The following is a 17,264-nucleotide window of genomic DNA, read 5'->3' on the forward strand; positions in this document are numbered from 1 at the left end:
AAAGCATATATGTATTATGCCCAGTAGGCTCAGTCAGACAAATAAGTACAGCTTTTGAAAAAAAGGCTGTGAAACAAACCTGGCCCATCTATAAAGAAATTCTTGGACATTTTACCTTCTTTTTTTTGTTTGTTTGTTTATTTTATTTTTAATTTGTTACTTCGTCAGTCATTCAGTGGTATTAATATTTGAATTTCTGCCAAATGTGTGGTGTTTCCTGAAGCTCGACTGTAAACACCAAGAACTGCTGAAAGAGGAATTAGACAAACACTTTTGCACTTAACTGTGCCAACTAGAACTAGTACTAGAACCCTAACTCAAAATCTTAGGGCAGCTGTTATGATTGGAACAGACTAATCTTCAACAGAGAAAAAGGATCACGTATAGCTTTTTCTAAATTGTTACAGATAATTCAGTGCATGCTTTCACACAGTGAAGACAGAGCTGCTTGGCTTACAGAGGAAAATACTAAAAAAAAATCAATTTGCTGGAGCACAATGGAATAGTTTTGTGGGTTTTTTAAAGGTATGAACAGAAATCATCAAGTGGGAAAAATGGGTTATATCAACTTTGCTGCAAAACAAAGGTGCTTGGAACACAAATTGATTTTTGTGTTCCTTTAAAAGAAATCTCACTCCTGTGTAAATGAGCTGAAATTATTTCCAAGCAAATTCCCTGCCTCTGGTTTATCATCAGCAGGTCTTTAAAGTTAAAAAGAGTTATGCCTGTTCACTTAATCTGACTGACAGACATTCGCCACTTATTCTTTCTTATGCTTCCAGAGCAAGGAAATAACTAGATAAAATAATTTCTGAAGATTTGTAATACAAAGGAGATTTGAATTTTGCTAATGTCAGTGCAAATCAGAGATAATTCTCTTGGAGCTGACAGAGCTGCACAGACTTAAGGAAAAGAAATGAGTTATAATTTCCAGAGAACACTTCACTGTTTCCATGAATATATCCTTTCTCATCTCCCTTGCATTTGTTGCATCATTGCAGTCAGTGACAGAATTAAGGTTGTCCAAATTTTTCTATTATGAACAAAGCAATAAAAAAATAAAAAAAGCAAAGCAAATGTGAAGGTTAATATTTATGTACCATTAATGGACAGTGATTGCCTGTTGCTGACCTTGGCCTGTCTGTTTTCTTTCACACAGAAGATTTCCTGCAAGAGAGAAAAATAAAAACTGTGTGGTCTGATGTAATTTTCCCTCATCTGCAGCTCCTTAGTTGTGACAAGGACAGTGTAGGAGGCAGGTCCAATAAAAGCATTGCTGGCAAGAAATTGTGTTGAAGACTTCAGTATTTGGAATACAAGCCCAAATATAAAAACATACACACACTTTGCCTCCTAATGACTCTACCATTCATGGCAATGGCTGTGCTTTCAAAAGTAGCTGCCTTTTGATGCTGTGCCTTCCCATGCAGCCCAGCTGCAGTCACAAAGGGAAAAATCCCCTTAATTCCCTAAAAAACAACCCACCATCAACTTCTTCTGCTTCCTCTCACTTACTAAGAAAAGGAGACAGAAGGATGACTGGTTTTTACCTCTGCTTGTTCAGCTTTGGAGACTTAAATTGTCTTGTTCAGATGTGGAATTGTGCATGGGGCTTTTATTTCTATTAAGCCTTATGTGCTATCTCTGGTAAGAACTTCAAAGTTCTTCAGTTCTTTTTTCTGAATCTTTTTTTGGCAACAGTACCTCGTATATTTCTTTAAGCCCTCTGTTCAAAAACCTGGAGATTACAGATTAAGTAGCAAAGGCTGTTAGACTTATCCTTATATCTACTTTTCAATTTTTTTTTTTTTTTTGTGGATATATGAATACAGCCATTTACTTTTTAATTAGGAATGAACCCTTATCAGTATTTATTATGTTAATTAGAATGACTTCCAAGTTCATTTTGACTACAGAAATTCAAATCTTAAAAGAATACCTTTGAGGAATAGTTTATGCTGAATATCACCTGATTTTTTTTTTTGAATTTGCCCGTAGTAAAACAAGTGAAAAAAGTTAAACATATGAGGCTAAGCTAGACCACTGGAAATAAAATTGAAATGAGGGATGCAGAATTATTTTACTGCAGTGATGTCACCCTGCTTACCAGAAAGGAAAATTTAGATGAGCTACAATCTAAACTTAAAAGTTTTCTAATAATTTTTAAAATATGCTGGTTATAGGTACACAAAAAGAACACCATGTACTTATCCCTCACATTGTTTTGATTTTAGAATCTGCAGTATAGAAGTATACTGGATCATGTATAATTTGTATATGTTGAAACTTTGCTATAAACTTTCTCTCAAGAGATCACACCAAAGTTTCATAATGATGAATACATAGTTGTGGCTCTATTTCATAATGATGAATACATAGTTGTGGCTCTATTTCCAGTATCTTTGTATCTTGGGCAAATAAATCAGTTTACAACATATCTGACTAATAATTAACACATGCAGAGTCTTCCTAGAAAACTGTAGTCTGCAGCTTTCTGTTCAGATTTCTTTCTGATTGCTAACTGGAGGTACTACATCTAAAGTAAATGAACATTTGCTGAGAAAGTGAAGGACAACAAGCCTCAAAAAAGGCTTCTAGAGGCACAAGAATGTGGCACAGAATCCAGATATTGCTCTTATATTGCATTGCCAGTGAAGTTGCGATGGCAAAGCATCTTGATTCTAAAAGGAATTTCCCCCGAGGACTTCAGGCTGTGGAAGACAGTGGTTCTGCTGGGTGGAACAGGATCAAAAGGAGTCTGTATCACAGAACTTCCTGCAGGATTCGGGGCTGCTGCACAGGGAGAGATGATGACTGCAGCTTCACCATTGTCTCCAGAGGAGCTATATGTTACTGTGACCAGTACTGCACCTCGGGCTCTCCGGGGCCTGTGGACTGCTGTGCTGACTACTGGGATGTCTGCCACCACCCTGCAGAGCCCACCAGGTCAGAGGAGCCTTGGCCACCTCCAGCATGGGGTAAGTAGGGAGAGGATGCTCAGTGCACTGCACTGAAAGTATAGGTGGAAGTAGAATTACTGATCAGTCTCTGGAGTGTATACATCCTGAAAGTGTGACTGAAGACATAGTGGGCAAAGGCATTGAGTGTTAAACTGGAGTGAGAATTATACTCATATATATGCTTGTATATTATATGCTGTTATTTCTTTGTCTCTAGGACATTAGTGTTTACTTGACTGTATTTCTCTTGGACAGAACCTCTGTTTTACTTGAAACTTCTCAGAGAATAACCTCATTGAGTCAAAATTAGTGTAAACTGAAACATTTCAATAGGGTTTCACAGATTAACACGAGATGAACAGCAAGCTCTAAATATTTGTACCCATCAGTACAAACAAATCATCAACAAAACTGAGGGCTATCCTGAATGACACTGCCTCCAGGTGCTCTGCAGTGCTTTTGATGCAGCACAGCTTTCCTGTGGGACACTGTTTTTCTGGCTACAGCTCAGGTGCAGGACTAAACGAAGGGATGTGCTTAGAAAAAGGAGTAGGTGAAGGGATGTGTTTAGAACAAGGATTTGTGGCATATTTTAGTTTCTTACTATCTAGTTTGCAGTGGAAGTCCCTCCAGGACTACTCTAAATTTAGCCGAATTATTTTTAGTACTAAAGATTGAAAAAAAGAAAAAAAAAGAAAAAAATTTTCAAACAGCTGGTCCTCCCTTGGCTTGCGAATAGGACAAATCTCTGCTGGTCAAGAAAATTTGGTGTTGTGGATTTTAAGACTATGTTGCTTCTTACTGTCAGTACATCAAACCTGGCCAAAGATGTAGAGAATGGAGCAAAGTTTCAAAAGCCTATAATCAACAGAATACTACTGTGACTTTTTAAAATTAACTGTCTCTTTGGAATAACCTTGCTGCTTGCAGTTCAGCACTCAGAACACAAGCTCTTCAGGAGGTTGTGCTCTTAGGCACACAGCCAAAATTTGATAAGTGCAAGTGACAGAAATGCTCCCGAGCAAATTTGATTTTTCATAGTGTTTCTAACCATTTAAAAGAATGTTCTAGGGCTCTTTGTAAATAAAGACTTTTTTTTTTTTTTTTTTTAATTTTTTTATTTTTTTATTTTTTATTTGGTGCAGTGCTGTGTATTATTTTTGACATGGGGTTTTTGTTGCAAGTTCTACATAAACATGTGGTTGTATTTTTGCCCAGAGCTGAGAGCTGGTGAATCTACTTTGGCAAACTGTCTCATGGAGCTGAATCACTACAAAAACTGCAGCAGTTTGCCATGTGGTTGCTGCCACAAGTCTAACTCTAAAAGGTAGAAGTGTAACAGAAAGTTTAGATAAGGCCGTAGGTGAGGGTAAATATTTTTGCTTCCTTCTTAATCAAATTTTTTCATTTGTGTTTGCTGTTTTGTAACTCCTAACATACCTGCCAGGGGTAGTAGTTATATTTACAGTACCTTTACTTGTCCTATAGACAATCTTATACTATTTTTAATATGTCATCTCACAAAAAATTCTGGTTCTCTGATCTTTAAAGTGATGGAAAGTATGCAATTTTAAAAAATCTCTTTACTGGATATTCATTATATAAGTAATTTAGAGGGTAAAAAGCAAATGATAAAGACAAAATAAAGCAGGAGAACTGCCTTTATAAACCCAGCCTTCAGGTTTTTTTCCCCTATGGCTTTTATGTGTAGTTACAGAAGAAACTGCATGTTCCTGCCTTAGATGCCAAATGGAATTTCAGGGTGTTTTTATTATAGTAGTATTTTAAATTTTGTTGTTAGAGGAACTTTTTGAGTTTTATCTCAGGATTTTACTTATTATTTATTTTATCTCTATATCAGTTATTCTGATGGTACAAAAAGCCCTGTCAAAATCCACACACACAATAGGATCTCACCCTATTGGTGGTAAAAGTGACATCCAATGAGTTTGCTGATGGCTTTTACATGACAGCTGTGATCTGACTTACAAGGGAATAAGCATGAAGATATTTCACTGACAGAAATACTCTCACCAATGCTGGAAACAAATGAAATAAGAACCATTAAGGGTATATGAATGTTGTACTGTGAAGGAAGTCTCCATTTCTCAGATTCTCATCTTTCCATTATTGATTTTTACATCATAAAATCCCATTCACAAAGTCATCAAGCTGCACCTTCAAATTAATTATTTTCCCACTTAATGCATTAATATGCCAACATAATACATTCAGAGCCAGACAACCTCACTGTATTCTCTTGAGTCTTTTATCTTAGATATCTCTGTTGCTTCGAACAGTACTCCTGGCCCACAGAATATTAATTTGGCTAGGCTAAAGAAACTGCATGGTGTTAAACTTCAATTCCCTAAGCATACACCATTATAAAGCTGCTTCTGTACTAGTCCAGGTTTGCATTTTATCTTGGGCACAGGCAGTGAGCCCTGCCAGCAGAGCTCCAATGAGAGTCTATTCCATCTCTCAAATGCTGCATCAATACTTCCTTCTCTTGGTATTTTTGAAATAAATTGCTTGATCCTGCTTCCAGCTACTGTCTGATGCTGACTTTGTGACACACTGTGACAAACTGTGGTGCTTTGGTAATTTGCTTCGAGTATTCTGTGAAAAAAACCTCAGCCCTTAGCTGAAGTTGGGTTAAAAGTTGAAGTCAATTTGGGCCTCAGACTTCCTTGGTGAGATCTGTTTTACCTGTGCTATCTCCCATAGACTGCTGAATTAACAACAGGGAAATAAAGGCATTTGTAGTTAACACATCACCTCCACTTCTGCATTGGTTATGAAATTATGTAGGGCTTGGAGTGTGTGTTTCTGTCCTGGCAGGGAAGGAGGTGCAGGCAGCTGAGGTGTGTGTGTGTGTGTGTGTCTGCTGGAACCCTGGACACTGAGAATTTTGGACTTTCTGTGCTGACAGGCACTGACCCACAGGAGGGTACTACTTTTGACCTGAGGCCATGGAGAGTGCTTCCAAAATTGATCGATAGAACCGGGATTATGGGTGTGAAGTTTGTATAGAAGTGTGTAATACCACAAGGTGGAAAATCTGGAATCAGGGATTTTAGAATACAGCAATATGTGGATAACAAGATGGAGGTTTTAGGGCAGAGTTTTCTTTCATCTTCTCCTTCTTCTTCTTGGGTCTAGGTGGAATCTTGTTTAATTGGATAGAAAATTCCGCATTGCAGGTCACGGGTGTTTGGTTATTGGGTCAAAAGTAAAAATAATTTAGGTGTTCATTCTCAATTGGACAGTTTAGGCTTAAAAGACCTTGTAGAGAGAGATACATGGTCATTTTGCCATTTTTAGCTTGTTAGCTAGAAGTACTGTAGCACTCACTGTAACATAGATAAGAATTAATAAACATCTGGGTTCGAACATGAAATTCCATTTCTTGAGCTTTTAATCCCAGCTCTGGCAGAAGAGAAAAAAGAAAACAAAAATGTGATATGTGTGTATCTGGGCAGACAAACTCCAACCCTGGCTGTGAGAGTGTGGGAGTCCAGAGTATTCCTCTGGCTTCCCTGGAAGGTTTAAGACCCCCCTGACGGGGTCCCCAAAGACCCTCGAATGAGACCCAGGTGTCTCAGGGGCTTGATTTAGCTCCTTGGAACAATTTACCAACATTGAGAGAAGAAATGCAAGCCACAAAAATAAATAGAGTGTAAATTAGACTGTTAGAATGTAGAATTAGCAGATTTCTAGAATGTTTGTGATAAGGGACACGTGGCCAAGATGGAGAATTGGGGGTGTGGATACCTCTTCCTCCTTCTTCTCCATGTCATCCATGCTGGGTGACACGCTGGCACTTTTAGATTGGATGAGAACAGATCTGGACCATGTAACAAGATTGTATTGTATTGGGGGTCATTTGTAAATACCTAGTACGTAGTTTAGACTATAAAAGATAAGTCCTGCCTCTGCCAGGCAGATTCTGCCATGGACGTCTGGCGAGCAGACTGCTGTTCGCTGGACAAAGCATTCCTGAGATAAGGAACAATAAACAACCATGAAAACCTCTAAGAACAGCCTCCTGCAGTCTCTCATCGGCGGGCATTGGAAAGAGCTGGGTTCCAGACCACCTGCATGTCCTCCAGAGGTGATCTCAGGTCTAAGGAGACACCTCAGGATGTGACATGAGAGAGGCCTTCCTCACACTCGTGCTGGGGGGAAGGCAAGGTACCATGCAAGTTTGCAAGTCAACACTGTATTAAAGCTTCTTGAACACGGAGGAAAAGGGAGTCCAGGCTCTCTCAGCAGGGGAAGAGACCTGGTGTCTGTGGGCTCACCTATGGGAACAGGCTGGAAAACACAGACCTGTGTGAGAAATGTACAATGTCTGTCATTGTCTCAATCCAATGCCCTGTGCAGACATTCTGGATCATTATTCCACTGGAGCTTTGACAGTTAAATGCACTGATGAAACTATTTATGTGGAAGATATTGAAACACACCCAAAATCTTTTTTCAGTGAGGTGTTATCAAATAAAAAAGAAAAAGGAGAGGGATGTATTTTTTTGCAGAACTCATTGCTTAATTTACATTTTGTAGTGGGTTTTGGAGGGTGAATGAAACATACATTTGCCTTGAAGTTCAATTGATCTATCTGTTTTTCAAAGAAGAATTAATCTGGCAAGGAAAAATAATTTATTGTAATAGATTTGGAGTATTCACTAGTTTTTTGAATTCTATACCTGTAAAAACCTATTTCTATTTTAATTGCCAATTAGAAACTAATTTTTATTAGAAATATTTTCTTTTTTTTTACTGGAAAATAATTTTATTTATTTTTTTAATGTAAGAGTTCAGTATTTTGAATCTGATGCTGAATTTATTTACTATGAATCTTAATATATTTTCCAAAAAAGTAAAATACATTAAACTGCCTTCATTACTTAGAAGAAACTGGAACCATATTACTGACCATGAGCTAAATAATTCAAGCATATTGCATAAAACAATTAATAAAATACTAGCAAAAGTTTAAGTATTTCACTTGAAGAATTATTTTATTTTCACACATCTCTATGTTATGTTGGCAGGTTGTTATAAAGATGGCCGATATTACGGAGAAGCAGCAATAATTAAAGACAACTGCAATTCCTGGTAATGTTTCAGAGAACAGAAAATTGAATTTTATCTAGCATATGTCATGAAACAGGAATTAAGGTAGAGAGCACCTTTAAATTCATATTAAACACATAATTAAAACAAAATGGCTGCAAAAGTAGTGCTAAGTATTAAGGTTTTGTGGACATAGATTACAGTCAACCTAGGAGAACAGCAAGAAGAAAACTGGATTTTCTCATCAAGATATAAATATTAGACTATTTAAATCTCCTCCTCACTGGTCTAATTCTGTTCTTGCTCAGTCAAACCTAAATTGAAGTGATTTCAGTCTAGACCTGGGCATTGACCTGAATGCAGATCAAACAAATATCATTAAACTTTATGGAATCCTTCCTCTTTGTTTGTTTGGTTTTTGGGGGAGTTTTTTTTTTTTTTTTAATGAGTAATGAGAACTTATGTTAACCTGTAAGGAAAGGATGTATAAACACACATATATATGTATATTTATGTGGAAAGGGGTGAATTTTTTGAGCACCCCTTTCTCTGCCTTGGGACAGAAGCAGGCAGTGCAGGCAGGGGAGCTTTGCTGTCAGCCCTGGCAGTCGGCTGCCCAAGCTTTGCCTCTCAAAAATCCAGCCCTGCACTGGAGGGACTGGAATCCCAAATAGGGCTGGAGCTCTTGCTGTGCTGACTTTACCCCAGGGTCCTTGGAGCACCATATTGGGGGCCACAAAACTCTTTCTGGGTTTCCAGGGTAAAACTTCCTCAAAACATCACATTTTTTCAGGAATTCAACAACAACATTGCATTGCCTGGTTTGGCCTCAAAAAGATGGAAGCAAAATTTTTCAGATACAACCTTTCTCACAAACTGTAAACCTTCCCATCTTCTTCCAACTCATTAGACGGTGAAGCAGGAAGAAATGATTCAAAGTTTTCATAAACACTCTTGACAATTATATTGTTCACACTTTCCCCCCTCCATCTGCCTTCTGCTGTTAAAGTGCATATTTTTCCTTTGACAATTCTTTTTTTTGTTTAATGATATTTTTGTCCTTTCAGCAAATGTTCCAATGGTCTCTGGCAGTGCTCAACAGATGTATGTCTTGTTCGCCAAGACTTAATTCAGCGCATCAATTCTGGAGACTATGGGTGAGAACCCTTTTATTTTAAAGTTTTGTTATGCATCACAGTACTGCTCATTCTGGGTATGTACAAATTACAAGGTATGCAGTCTTCTCCACCCTTCCTTCTTCAAATGCATTACAGCAATTTGACAGTGTGTGCATTTGTGAAACTTCCCTAAATCGCTGGCAGTTTATAAAGCTTTAAATGGAAAGATACTGAACATCTCGTGCCGGTAAGAGTTACTGGAAACATCCATCTAAAATATTCTCCAAATTTAGAAAAATTTCTTTTCTCTCAAAACATGATTTTCATCACCTTTCCCTATTCTTCACTGTGTTTCTTACTTGGGATAGATACTTAAAGGAATTTTTTCTGCTCCCTTGGGAGCACTGTTCTGTGTAACTGGACTCTAGATACTACTGGAAGAGGAGAAGATGGGCGCAATGGGGATGAAGTTATCAGAACCTTGGAGACTTGGTGTTTTTCTTGCTAACAATCTCATTCCCCTGGCTAGTGCACAGGGTTTAGGGACCCCAAGTACTGGATCTGTGCCTTGGAGCCAGCTGGCTGTTTTGAGACAGAGAAACAGGGGCAGCCTCCCTAGGATCTGGGGTGCCAAATTCACCAATGAAACCCGTCCAGATTTCAGGCTGTCCTGAGTGCTGAAACATTTTGTACTTCATGGGAGACATTTAAACCAACTGCATAATGATAAACAGCCAAGCTGGCCCCTGGAGCATGAACCTGTCTGTTGTTAGTGGTGAACAATGAGATTTGTCACAGGGTGACAGGTGAGGTATGACTCAACTTCTCCATGTGCTTGCGCTTTTCACTGACCACAGGGAGACCAAGAGCAATGGGACTTCTTTGGGCAGCATGAATCCCAGTTCTTGTTCTTCACACAAAAGCAAGAATGGAATGGGTAAAGAGAATGCTTGCTCCCCTGTCACTCAGCCCTTATTCAGTAGTAGATTTCAGTGTGTTCCAAATGTATATGGCTGCAAGGGTGGCTTTTTTTGTGTTGTGCCTATGGTTTGCACATCAACACTACAATCTGAGTTGAGTCCACCTGACAGCAGCAAGAGAACACTTAGAGAACCATGGGGAGCCCTTTCTCTCACAGTGACTATTGGTATAAGACTCGAGCAGAAGGTGTCAGCTGGACTTTTTGCTGGGTTCAACAGTATCTCTCTTCTGGTGCACCAGGCTTGAAGGTGCACTGTAACTCACTACAGGAGGCTGTGGTTTCTCTGTGGGCATCTGGGCTGGAGCATGATTTGAGCATACCTTTGAGAGTAATATTTTGAGTGTCTCATTTTCCAGTACTGCTCTGAAGTATTGCACACTCATGTCCTGCAGGCTGATGTGATGCTGACTCCAAATCACCACTACTCATGTACTGCTGTGTTGCTCCATCCTGCAGTGGGAAAAAGCCCATAGTAAATATTTTCTCAAGTATATTGAATGCAAGTTTTTTAAAATGCAGTTTCAAAGATTTATTTCTGGATGCTTTTTCTAGTTGTACTCTTAAATGAACACTGTGTTAATGTGAGTGGTATCTCTTACCTGGGTCTTTTTTTTGGTTTTCATCTGTGAGGAAGATGGAAAGCTGACAACTACAGTCAGTTCTGGGGAATGACAGTGGAAGAAGGTTTCAAAAAGCGCCTGGGCACCTTGACTCCATCTCAGTCTTTGCTGAATATGAGAGAAGCTCCTGTAAGTGTTATGTACACTTGTTAATTTTTTAAATAACTTTATCACATGGAAAAATAAACGTGGACAATTATGAGTATTATGTAGTTTTTTGTCACTAAATGCTTCCATGGCAAATATGATGTTCCTGGAACAATTCTACAAGTCATAGAATGTCTGTCCCTATTGACAGAAATCAAACAAGAAGGAGCAAAAGAAAATCCTAATCACTGTGAAACTCTGCAGAAATACTAATGTATCATTGTAGTTCACTTCTGTAAGAGGGCTCCATATTAATTCTATCTATTTGCTAATCATTGCACACATAGCTGTAACCACAGAAAAATACATCTGGGCATAGTTTATTAAGGCTCACAGCTGAGACTAAACAGAAATCTTTGACAGAAGCCATGAAAGCATTTTTTGGGTTTTGAACAAATGGACAGCAAAATTATGGGAATCATGGCAAAATGAAATGGCTCTCTACTACCAGCTTTCCAAACCCCTTGGCAATGGCTATTTTCATGACAGCTAAATTAAATTCCTACCATTTATTTATGTTAAAATTAGTTCTGCATCAAAGAAAATATACTTTAAGTCATGTATGTAGGTTAAACAATTTAAGAAAAAATGAATCCAGAGTAATTTTTCCAATGCTTTGGATCAGTTACTTAGATTCTTTCTTAGATGACACAATTTAATGAATTCACAGACCAAAACCCCCCATCTACCATACAAGTATGGATAGATCCAAGGTCTGCAAAAGCATAAGGTGTAACAGGTATTTATCTTTTCCTTCAATATAGTTCAGGCAAGTGATGCCATTGATTATCTATTAGAAGTCAATTATTAATGCTTGTTTATGTATTGTGGTATTTCTACAATCAAAAGAAAATATTCCAAACAATATTAAAGGTGGTAATATAGGAGCAGCTCGTTAATGAAAGCTTTCAGGTGCACAAAATATCTTTGTGCCTGCCGGATATGGGATTTCCACAAATTTTATAAGTTTAATTAATTAATCAATCTATCTAGCAAGTACGTCCTATAGGAAATCAGTTACCCTGGTAACCACCCTTGGGCCTGCAAGGGGTTCTCAGCCCTGTATTTTGTTATTTCTCCTGTGTGCTGGTGCAAAACAGGATGTTCTTATTAGAAATTCTTTTCTTGATTGGCCAACTCAATTTTCAGATTGGCCAACTCAATGAAAATTACACACTGAAGGATTGCCAGAGCAAGAAGTGGACAGGAATTAAGCTTTGGAGTTTTGCCTTGTTGGACTTTCTGGACTACCCTTTGCAGCCAAAGAAGGATCATTTCACTTGAAGATGGCAGGTCAAAATAAGACAATGGCGTAACAGAATTTAATCCAATATTTAGTAGGTGTCTGCCTGAAGTTACCAGTGAACTGCACTGGGGCTCAAAAGAGTTGGATTGATTTGTTGTTTTTGGCATTGTCCTTGAGGTATACAGTGTGAATCTTATAAAGCACAGGCAAAAAAAGGATGTCATGTACCCAGCCCAGAGATTGACATCTCCATTGCCAGGTGGGACAAATCAGACCTAGGAAAACAGGAAAGGGAAGGTTTCAAGAAATTCTTTATGATACTTCCTTTCCTCCATTCATTTTGTAGCAGCTGTTTACTCAGTAGTCCTGCATTATCTCCAGCTTGGATTATTGTGATGAAGCTTCCTGCAGCTACTGCTACGCTTCTCACAGCCTTTTTCCCACAGATACATTTCTCAGTCGTATTTTTTCTGTCTGATAACTTATGAAATCTGTGAGCCACAACCCAGCTTCCTCTGGCACTGACAGATACCCAAGGAGATTCAATGCAGTTTTATCCAGAAATCCAGCTTGGCACATTGATGCATTTAGTCATCATGAGGATTCCTTACATGTTGCTGGAATCACATACCTTTCACAGAATTCTAGGAAATCTTTTTACTTACAAAAGCTAAAAATATAAAATAATAGTCTCCATATGGCTTTCCCAACTTCTGCAAAATCCTTAGGGAAATCTCAAACTTCCTGAACTTGCTCATAGAGCTTTTAAAAGTTCTGCTATTAATAAAAGACTTTACCTGCTCACCAAGGTGGTGCTTTTGTCTGGAAGTGAAGTTTGACACGATGGTACATTAGAATACCCAAAAGACAATATTAGGGAGCAGGAACTAAATCTGAACTGAGGCCCCTCTGTTGCACAGTGTGGCTAGACCTGAGTACAGACCAACAGCTAAATGCATCACTAAAACTGTGTGATTCCTGACAAAGCTGAAGCTCCTCCATCTGAGAAGGCATTTTCACTGCAGGAGGCTTTGCAATCATTCTTAAAGTTTCATGTAGCGCAAGAATAATTGCAACACCTTTAAAACCATTGTGATGCACTCTTGGTGGTATTCTGTCAGCACAAATCCTGGCAAGAGGTACATTGCAATGGTAAGGCTTCACCCAAAAATGTGGTCACCTAAGTGCCATCTTACAAGAAAATGAAATACAAAATTCAGTAATAAGGCACCATTTTTTCACTAAATATCAAGAAAGTCATAAAAACAATTGTAAAGTAGACAGAGTACACCCTCTGTTCCACTGATATATGGCTTTTCACAGTAAAAACCCTCAGCAGCTGTAGTTCTCTTGCAAATTGAAGGTCATTCGTGCCCATTTGGTCTTCACAAAGCAAGTGATCTCCAGAATATTTTTGCAACATTTAAAAAAAATTGATTTCCTCAGGGAAACTATTTCCACATTTGCAAATTCAGTTATCTTTGGCCTTTTTTCTCTTATTGGTCATCTATCTTTTCTGAAGCAGTCATTGTTGAAATTTGAGTGCTCTTTTATATCCTCTTACCTTCCTGCTTTGGCCAGGCTGCTAACTTTACTGCAGAGGGTACACAGAAAGGTTTAAAAATAGTTCACCAATCATTTTGCTGATTGCCTTGTGCTGTCTGAAGCTGGTCCATGGAGCATACATTCAGAAACAGTTGTCTAGACTTGATGTTTGCCACAGACTAGCAGCACTTCTCAATATCAGTGTAGCAATTTTTTCAGGAAAAAACCCAATGTTTCTGGCTACAGATCAGTTCTGCATTTCTAAATGACAAGGCTGAGGGTTAATGATGAATTTGCTCTGGGATTTACATTATGAGGCTAACAAATACATTGGCAGTAGGTTAGAAATACATAAAGTAATACATTGTGAAGACTAGAGATCTATTTAGAATTTTGCTTTTCTCAACTGCCTCATTTGTAATGAGGCATCATAATCAGCATTGTAAGCAGCCATTACACACATAATTGTGCTAAACATTTGCCAGATTTTTTTTTTACTGATGATTGGTAGTGAACAGTCTCATGATATAAGAGAAATTCTTTGCCTGGGTTTTCTCCTGTATGTTTCATCTTCAAAGTAAATCTTGAGCTAGTGCTTACTCACTAATAATGAACATAATTTGTCAAGTTATTCTTTAAATTAGTTACTGCTTCCTGAGTGTCACTTGAGGTTGCAAGTCCCATGAATATAAAACTCAGAAAAACAGTCTTTTGAAAATGATTAATCAAAATATTGAGATTAATATTTTAGCAAGGTATAAAAAATGGCTGACCTTGTAAAATAACTGGGTGGAGGTGAGACTTTAGAAACCATTGAAGTGACCTAACAGCTTGCAGTATTCCCTAATGGATTCTGGTCTTGCAGCCTGCATCCAACCTGCTCAACTTGGATCCATTGGGTCTGGGAATACACACAGCTGAGTCCCAACCTAATGTTAGATATTGACCTGAGGTACAAACTTCCCTTTTTCTTCACCCTTTTTTCTCAGCTGCAGGTTTTCTGTGGCTGATCCAGGTGTTCAAGCTCGATGGAGGTGCTGCTGTTTCACAGTGCACACAACAAAGTGATCTTTAGCAAAGGGCTAAAATTTGGTTCTCCAAAGCGTCCCCAATTAGTTTGAAAGAACTGGCCTCAAATGTTAAAATCATCTAAGCAAAATTTATGTTTTATTATCATAAATCATATAAACAATAGAAAAATGTTTTAGCAGGGATACCAAGAATTAGAAGATAAGTAAATTGAAGTAAAATAAAGGAATTTAAACAGGAGAGAAGCCACTGTGCTTCATAATTTCAGACTGCTTATGAGAAAGATGCATCAGTGAGTATTTTTCTTAGGAACAGATTATCTTATTTCATATATTGTATTTCCTTCTGGAACAGAGGTTATCAAACTTTTTTTTTGAAACAGATTGATTGCCTGGCCTAATACGGCAATTCTCTGTGGCCATTCTTATTTCCTTGTGCAGCATGATCCATCATTCCATGAAGATCAACAGTAAAAAAAAAAAGGGTCAATGATTTTGATATGTTGAACACATAGCAGATTATTATCAGTTGTACCAGATGGCTGTTGAATATGCAAATATTTGTTCAAAGCTTGGAGGACTTTGGAGGAGGACATAAATTAAGGCTGAGGGATGAAAGTGCCAGAAATGGCTGGCAAATTGCTTTAGTGAGCAGACCATGTATTTTCATGAATTCACTATCAGATTTAAAAGCAGAAGAAAAATCACTGATTTTATTCTGGAAAGGGAATAATTGCTTCAGATTGAATAACCTTTGTGTATGTACAAGACAAATCAATGATACACTGTATTGATTCCTCTCTCACAGTCACTAAAATTTCCTACCTACATCCGTGTGTCTGGGAGAACAGGTTAACAGGTATTTAACTTCACTGCTATTTTTAGCAGAGGGCTTTTCTTTCCAAAATTTCCAGCTGGGTCATACTTAGCAAATTTCATAAGGAATTATTGTTTGCGATAAAAATCAGAGTGGAACTGGTCTGGTTATTCAGGTTGGTAGTCCTGAAGCAGAACCCTCCTGCTCTCAGGGATCTGCAGCACCCAGCCATGGGGAAACCACCACTGGGTTGCTTGGGAAGTCACACGGGCCAACACTTTAGGTTTCCTCAGTCTAGAAATCAAGAATTTTACGATCAGAAAGACAGTAAAATTTATGATAAAAATAGGAAATTAAGCATATAAAGATCTACATTTTGTTCTAGGGAAAATCACTTCCAGAAGAAAAGTTTCCTGCAATTTTTTCAGCCATTTATGAGTGGCCTGAGTGGATTCATGATCCTTTGGATCAGCGGAACTGTGGAGCATCCTGGGCTTTTTCAACCGCAAGTAATATTTCTTTTTACTCCCTTTGATAGTATCAGTGATGTTAGATGTGTGATGAAAATCATAGTGGTTAGTAGCAAAATCATACCAGCTCACTTTTCACCTTTTATTACCAAATAGGAACATTTAAAATTGCTACAACTTTCCCTCTATATTGTCCCAAAATCTTTAAGTGTCAATCTAAGCTGCAGCATTTTGCTTTTCATAAAATTGTGTAACATAAGCATGCAATCAATCTTCATTGCTTAATTTGGTCAGTGGGTGCAGGTTTCTGCAACTGCTTCTTTAAATCACAGCAGTAAGAGAAGGAAAGAAGCATTTAGGCAGCAAATCTCAGCTCCCTGAAAAAGCAGACTGAACATCCTCTTTTTCTGATCTATCTTATTCACTGCAGTTTTAAAAAGAGAGAACCAAGAGCTCTTTTGACAGATTACTGCAGAGATGAACAGAGATCACTGAGGGAAAGACTTTGCAGATATCGTGTCCAATTTTTCTTTTCCATAAACAAAACTTTTAATTTTAATTCACATAATTATTTTCAAAGCAATGTATTGTGAGATGCCTTCATATGTTATTTAACAGTTGTTGTTGAACGTGTGTTTAATATGTTAAACATATTAAACAACCATAATGTTGTTTAACATTTTCAGTCTGAATTTTCAAGATTAATTGTTGCACAACGAAGAGACAAGCACTATAATTTTTTCTTATCATGAATAATTTCTGTTAGTATTCCAAAACTTTACAATAAAAGGCTTTTATACCTATGAAAATAAATTCATTATCATGGGACACCTCTCAAAAGCACAAAATACAGTTGTCACCTGACATCAGCAAACTTTGTCTACTGAAGTCTTCCTCAGAGTTCACCAAAGTTAGTGTTGATTTTGATGGGGACTTAGATTTCAAGAGATTTTTAAACAACTTATTTTAAAATTCAAAAATGTGGGGCTGAAAGCACTACAAATACAATTTAATCACTGGTAATGACTGGCAGTGAGGCTTAATGGTTGTTTCATTGCCATTTGATAAAGAAAGTTTCACCCACAACTTAGTTAACTTAGTCTGCCTTTAAATCAGTTCATAAATATATAACTACTAAAAATTGTGATTATCTGATTGGATTCAGAGAAGATATCTGTGCCTGAGGAATAATTTTGAGTAACAAAGGAAGGAGGTACAAAGTTGCTTACATTTACACTTCAATATGAACATG

The 17,264-nt window shown here is 37.8% G+C and overlaps 1 protein-coding gene across 1 annotated transcript in view; it reads left to right on the forward strand.

The window, feature by feature from the left end:
- The first annotated feature begins 2,460 nt into the window (after positions 1-2,460).
- Positions 2,461-17,264, forward strand: part of TINAG (tubulointerstitial nephritis antigen) — a 38,123-nt gene continuing 23,319 nt past the window's right edge. Inside the window, exons 1-5 of the mRNA XM_056486448.1 lie at positions 2,461-2,978; positions 8,018-8,081; positions 9,107-9,196; positions 10,774-10,888; positions 15,928-16,051. Coding sequence (XP_056342423.1) covers positions 2,609-2,978; positions 8,018-8,081; positions 9,107-9,196; positions 10,774-10,888; positions 15,928-16,051 — 763 coding nt within the window. The 5' untranslated portion in view covers positions 2,461-2,608. The remainder of the gene's footprint in view (positions 2,979-8,017; positions 8,082-9,106; positions 9,197-10,773; positions 10,889-15,927; positions 16,052-17,264) is intronic.

This window comes from Oenanthe melanoleuca, chromosome 3 (assembly GCF_029582105.1).
Source record: "Oenanthe melanoleuca isolate GR-GAL-2019-014 chromosome 3, OMel1.0, whole genome shotgun sequence".
Lineage (NCBI taxonomy): Eukaryota > Metazoa > Chordata > Aves > Passeriformes > Muscicapidae > Oenanthe > Oenanthe melanoleuca.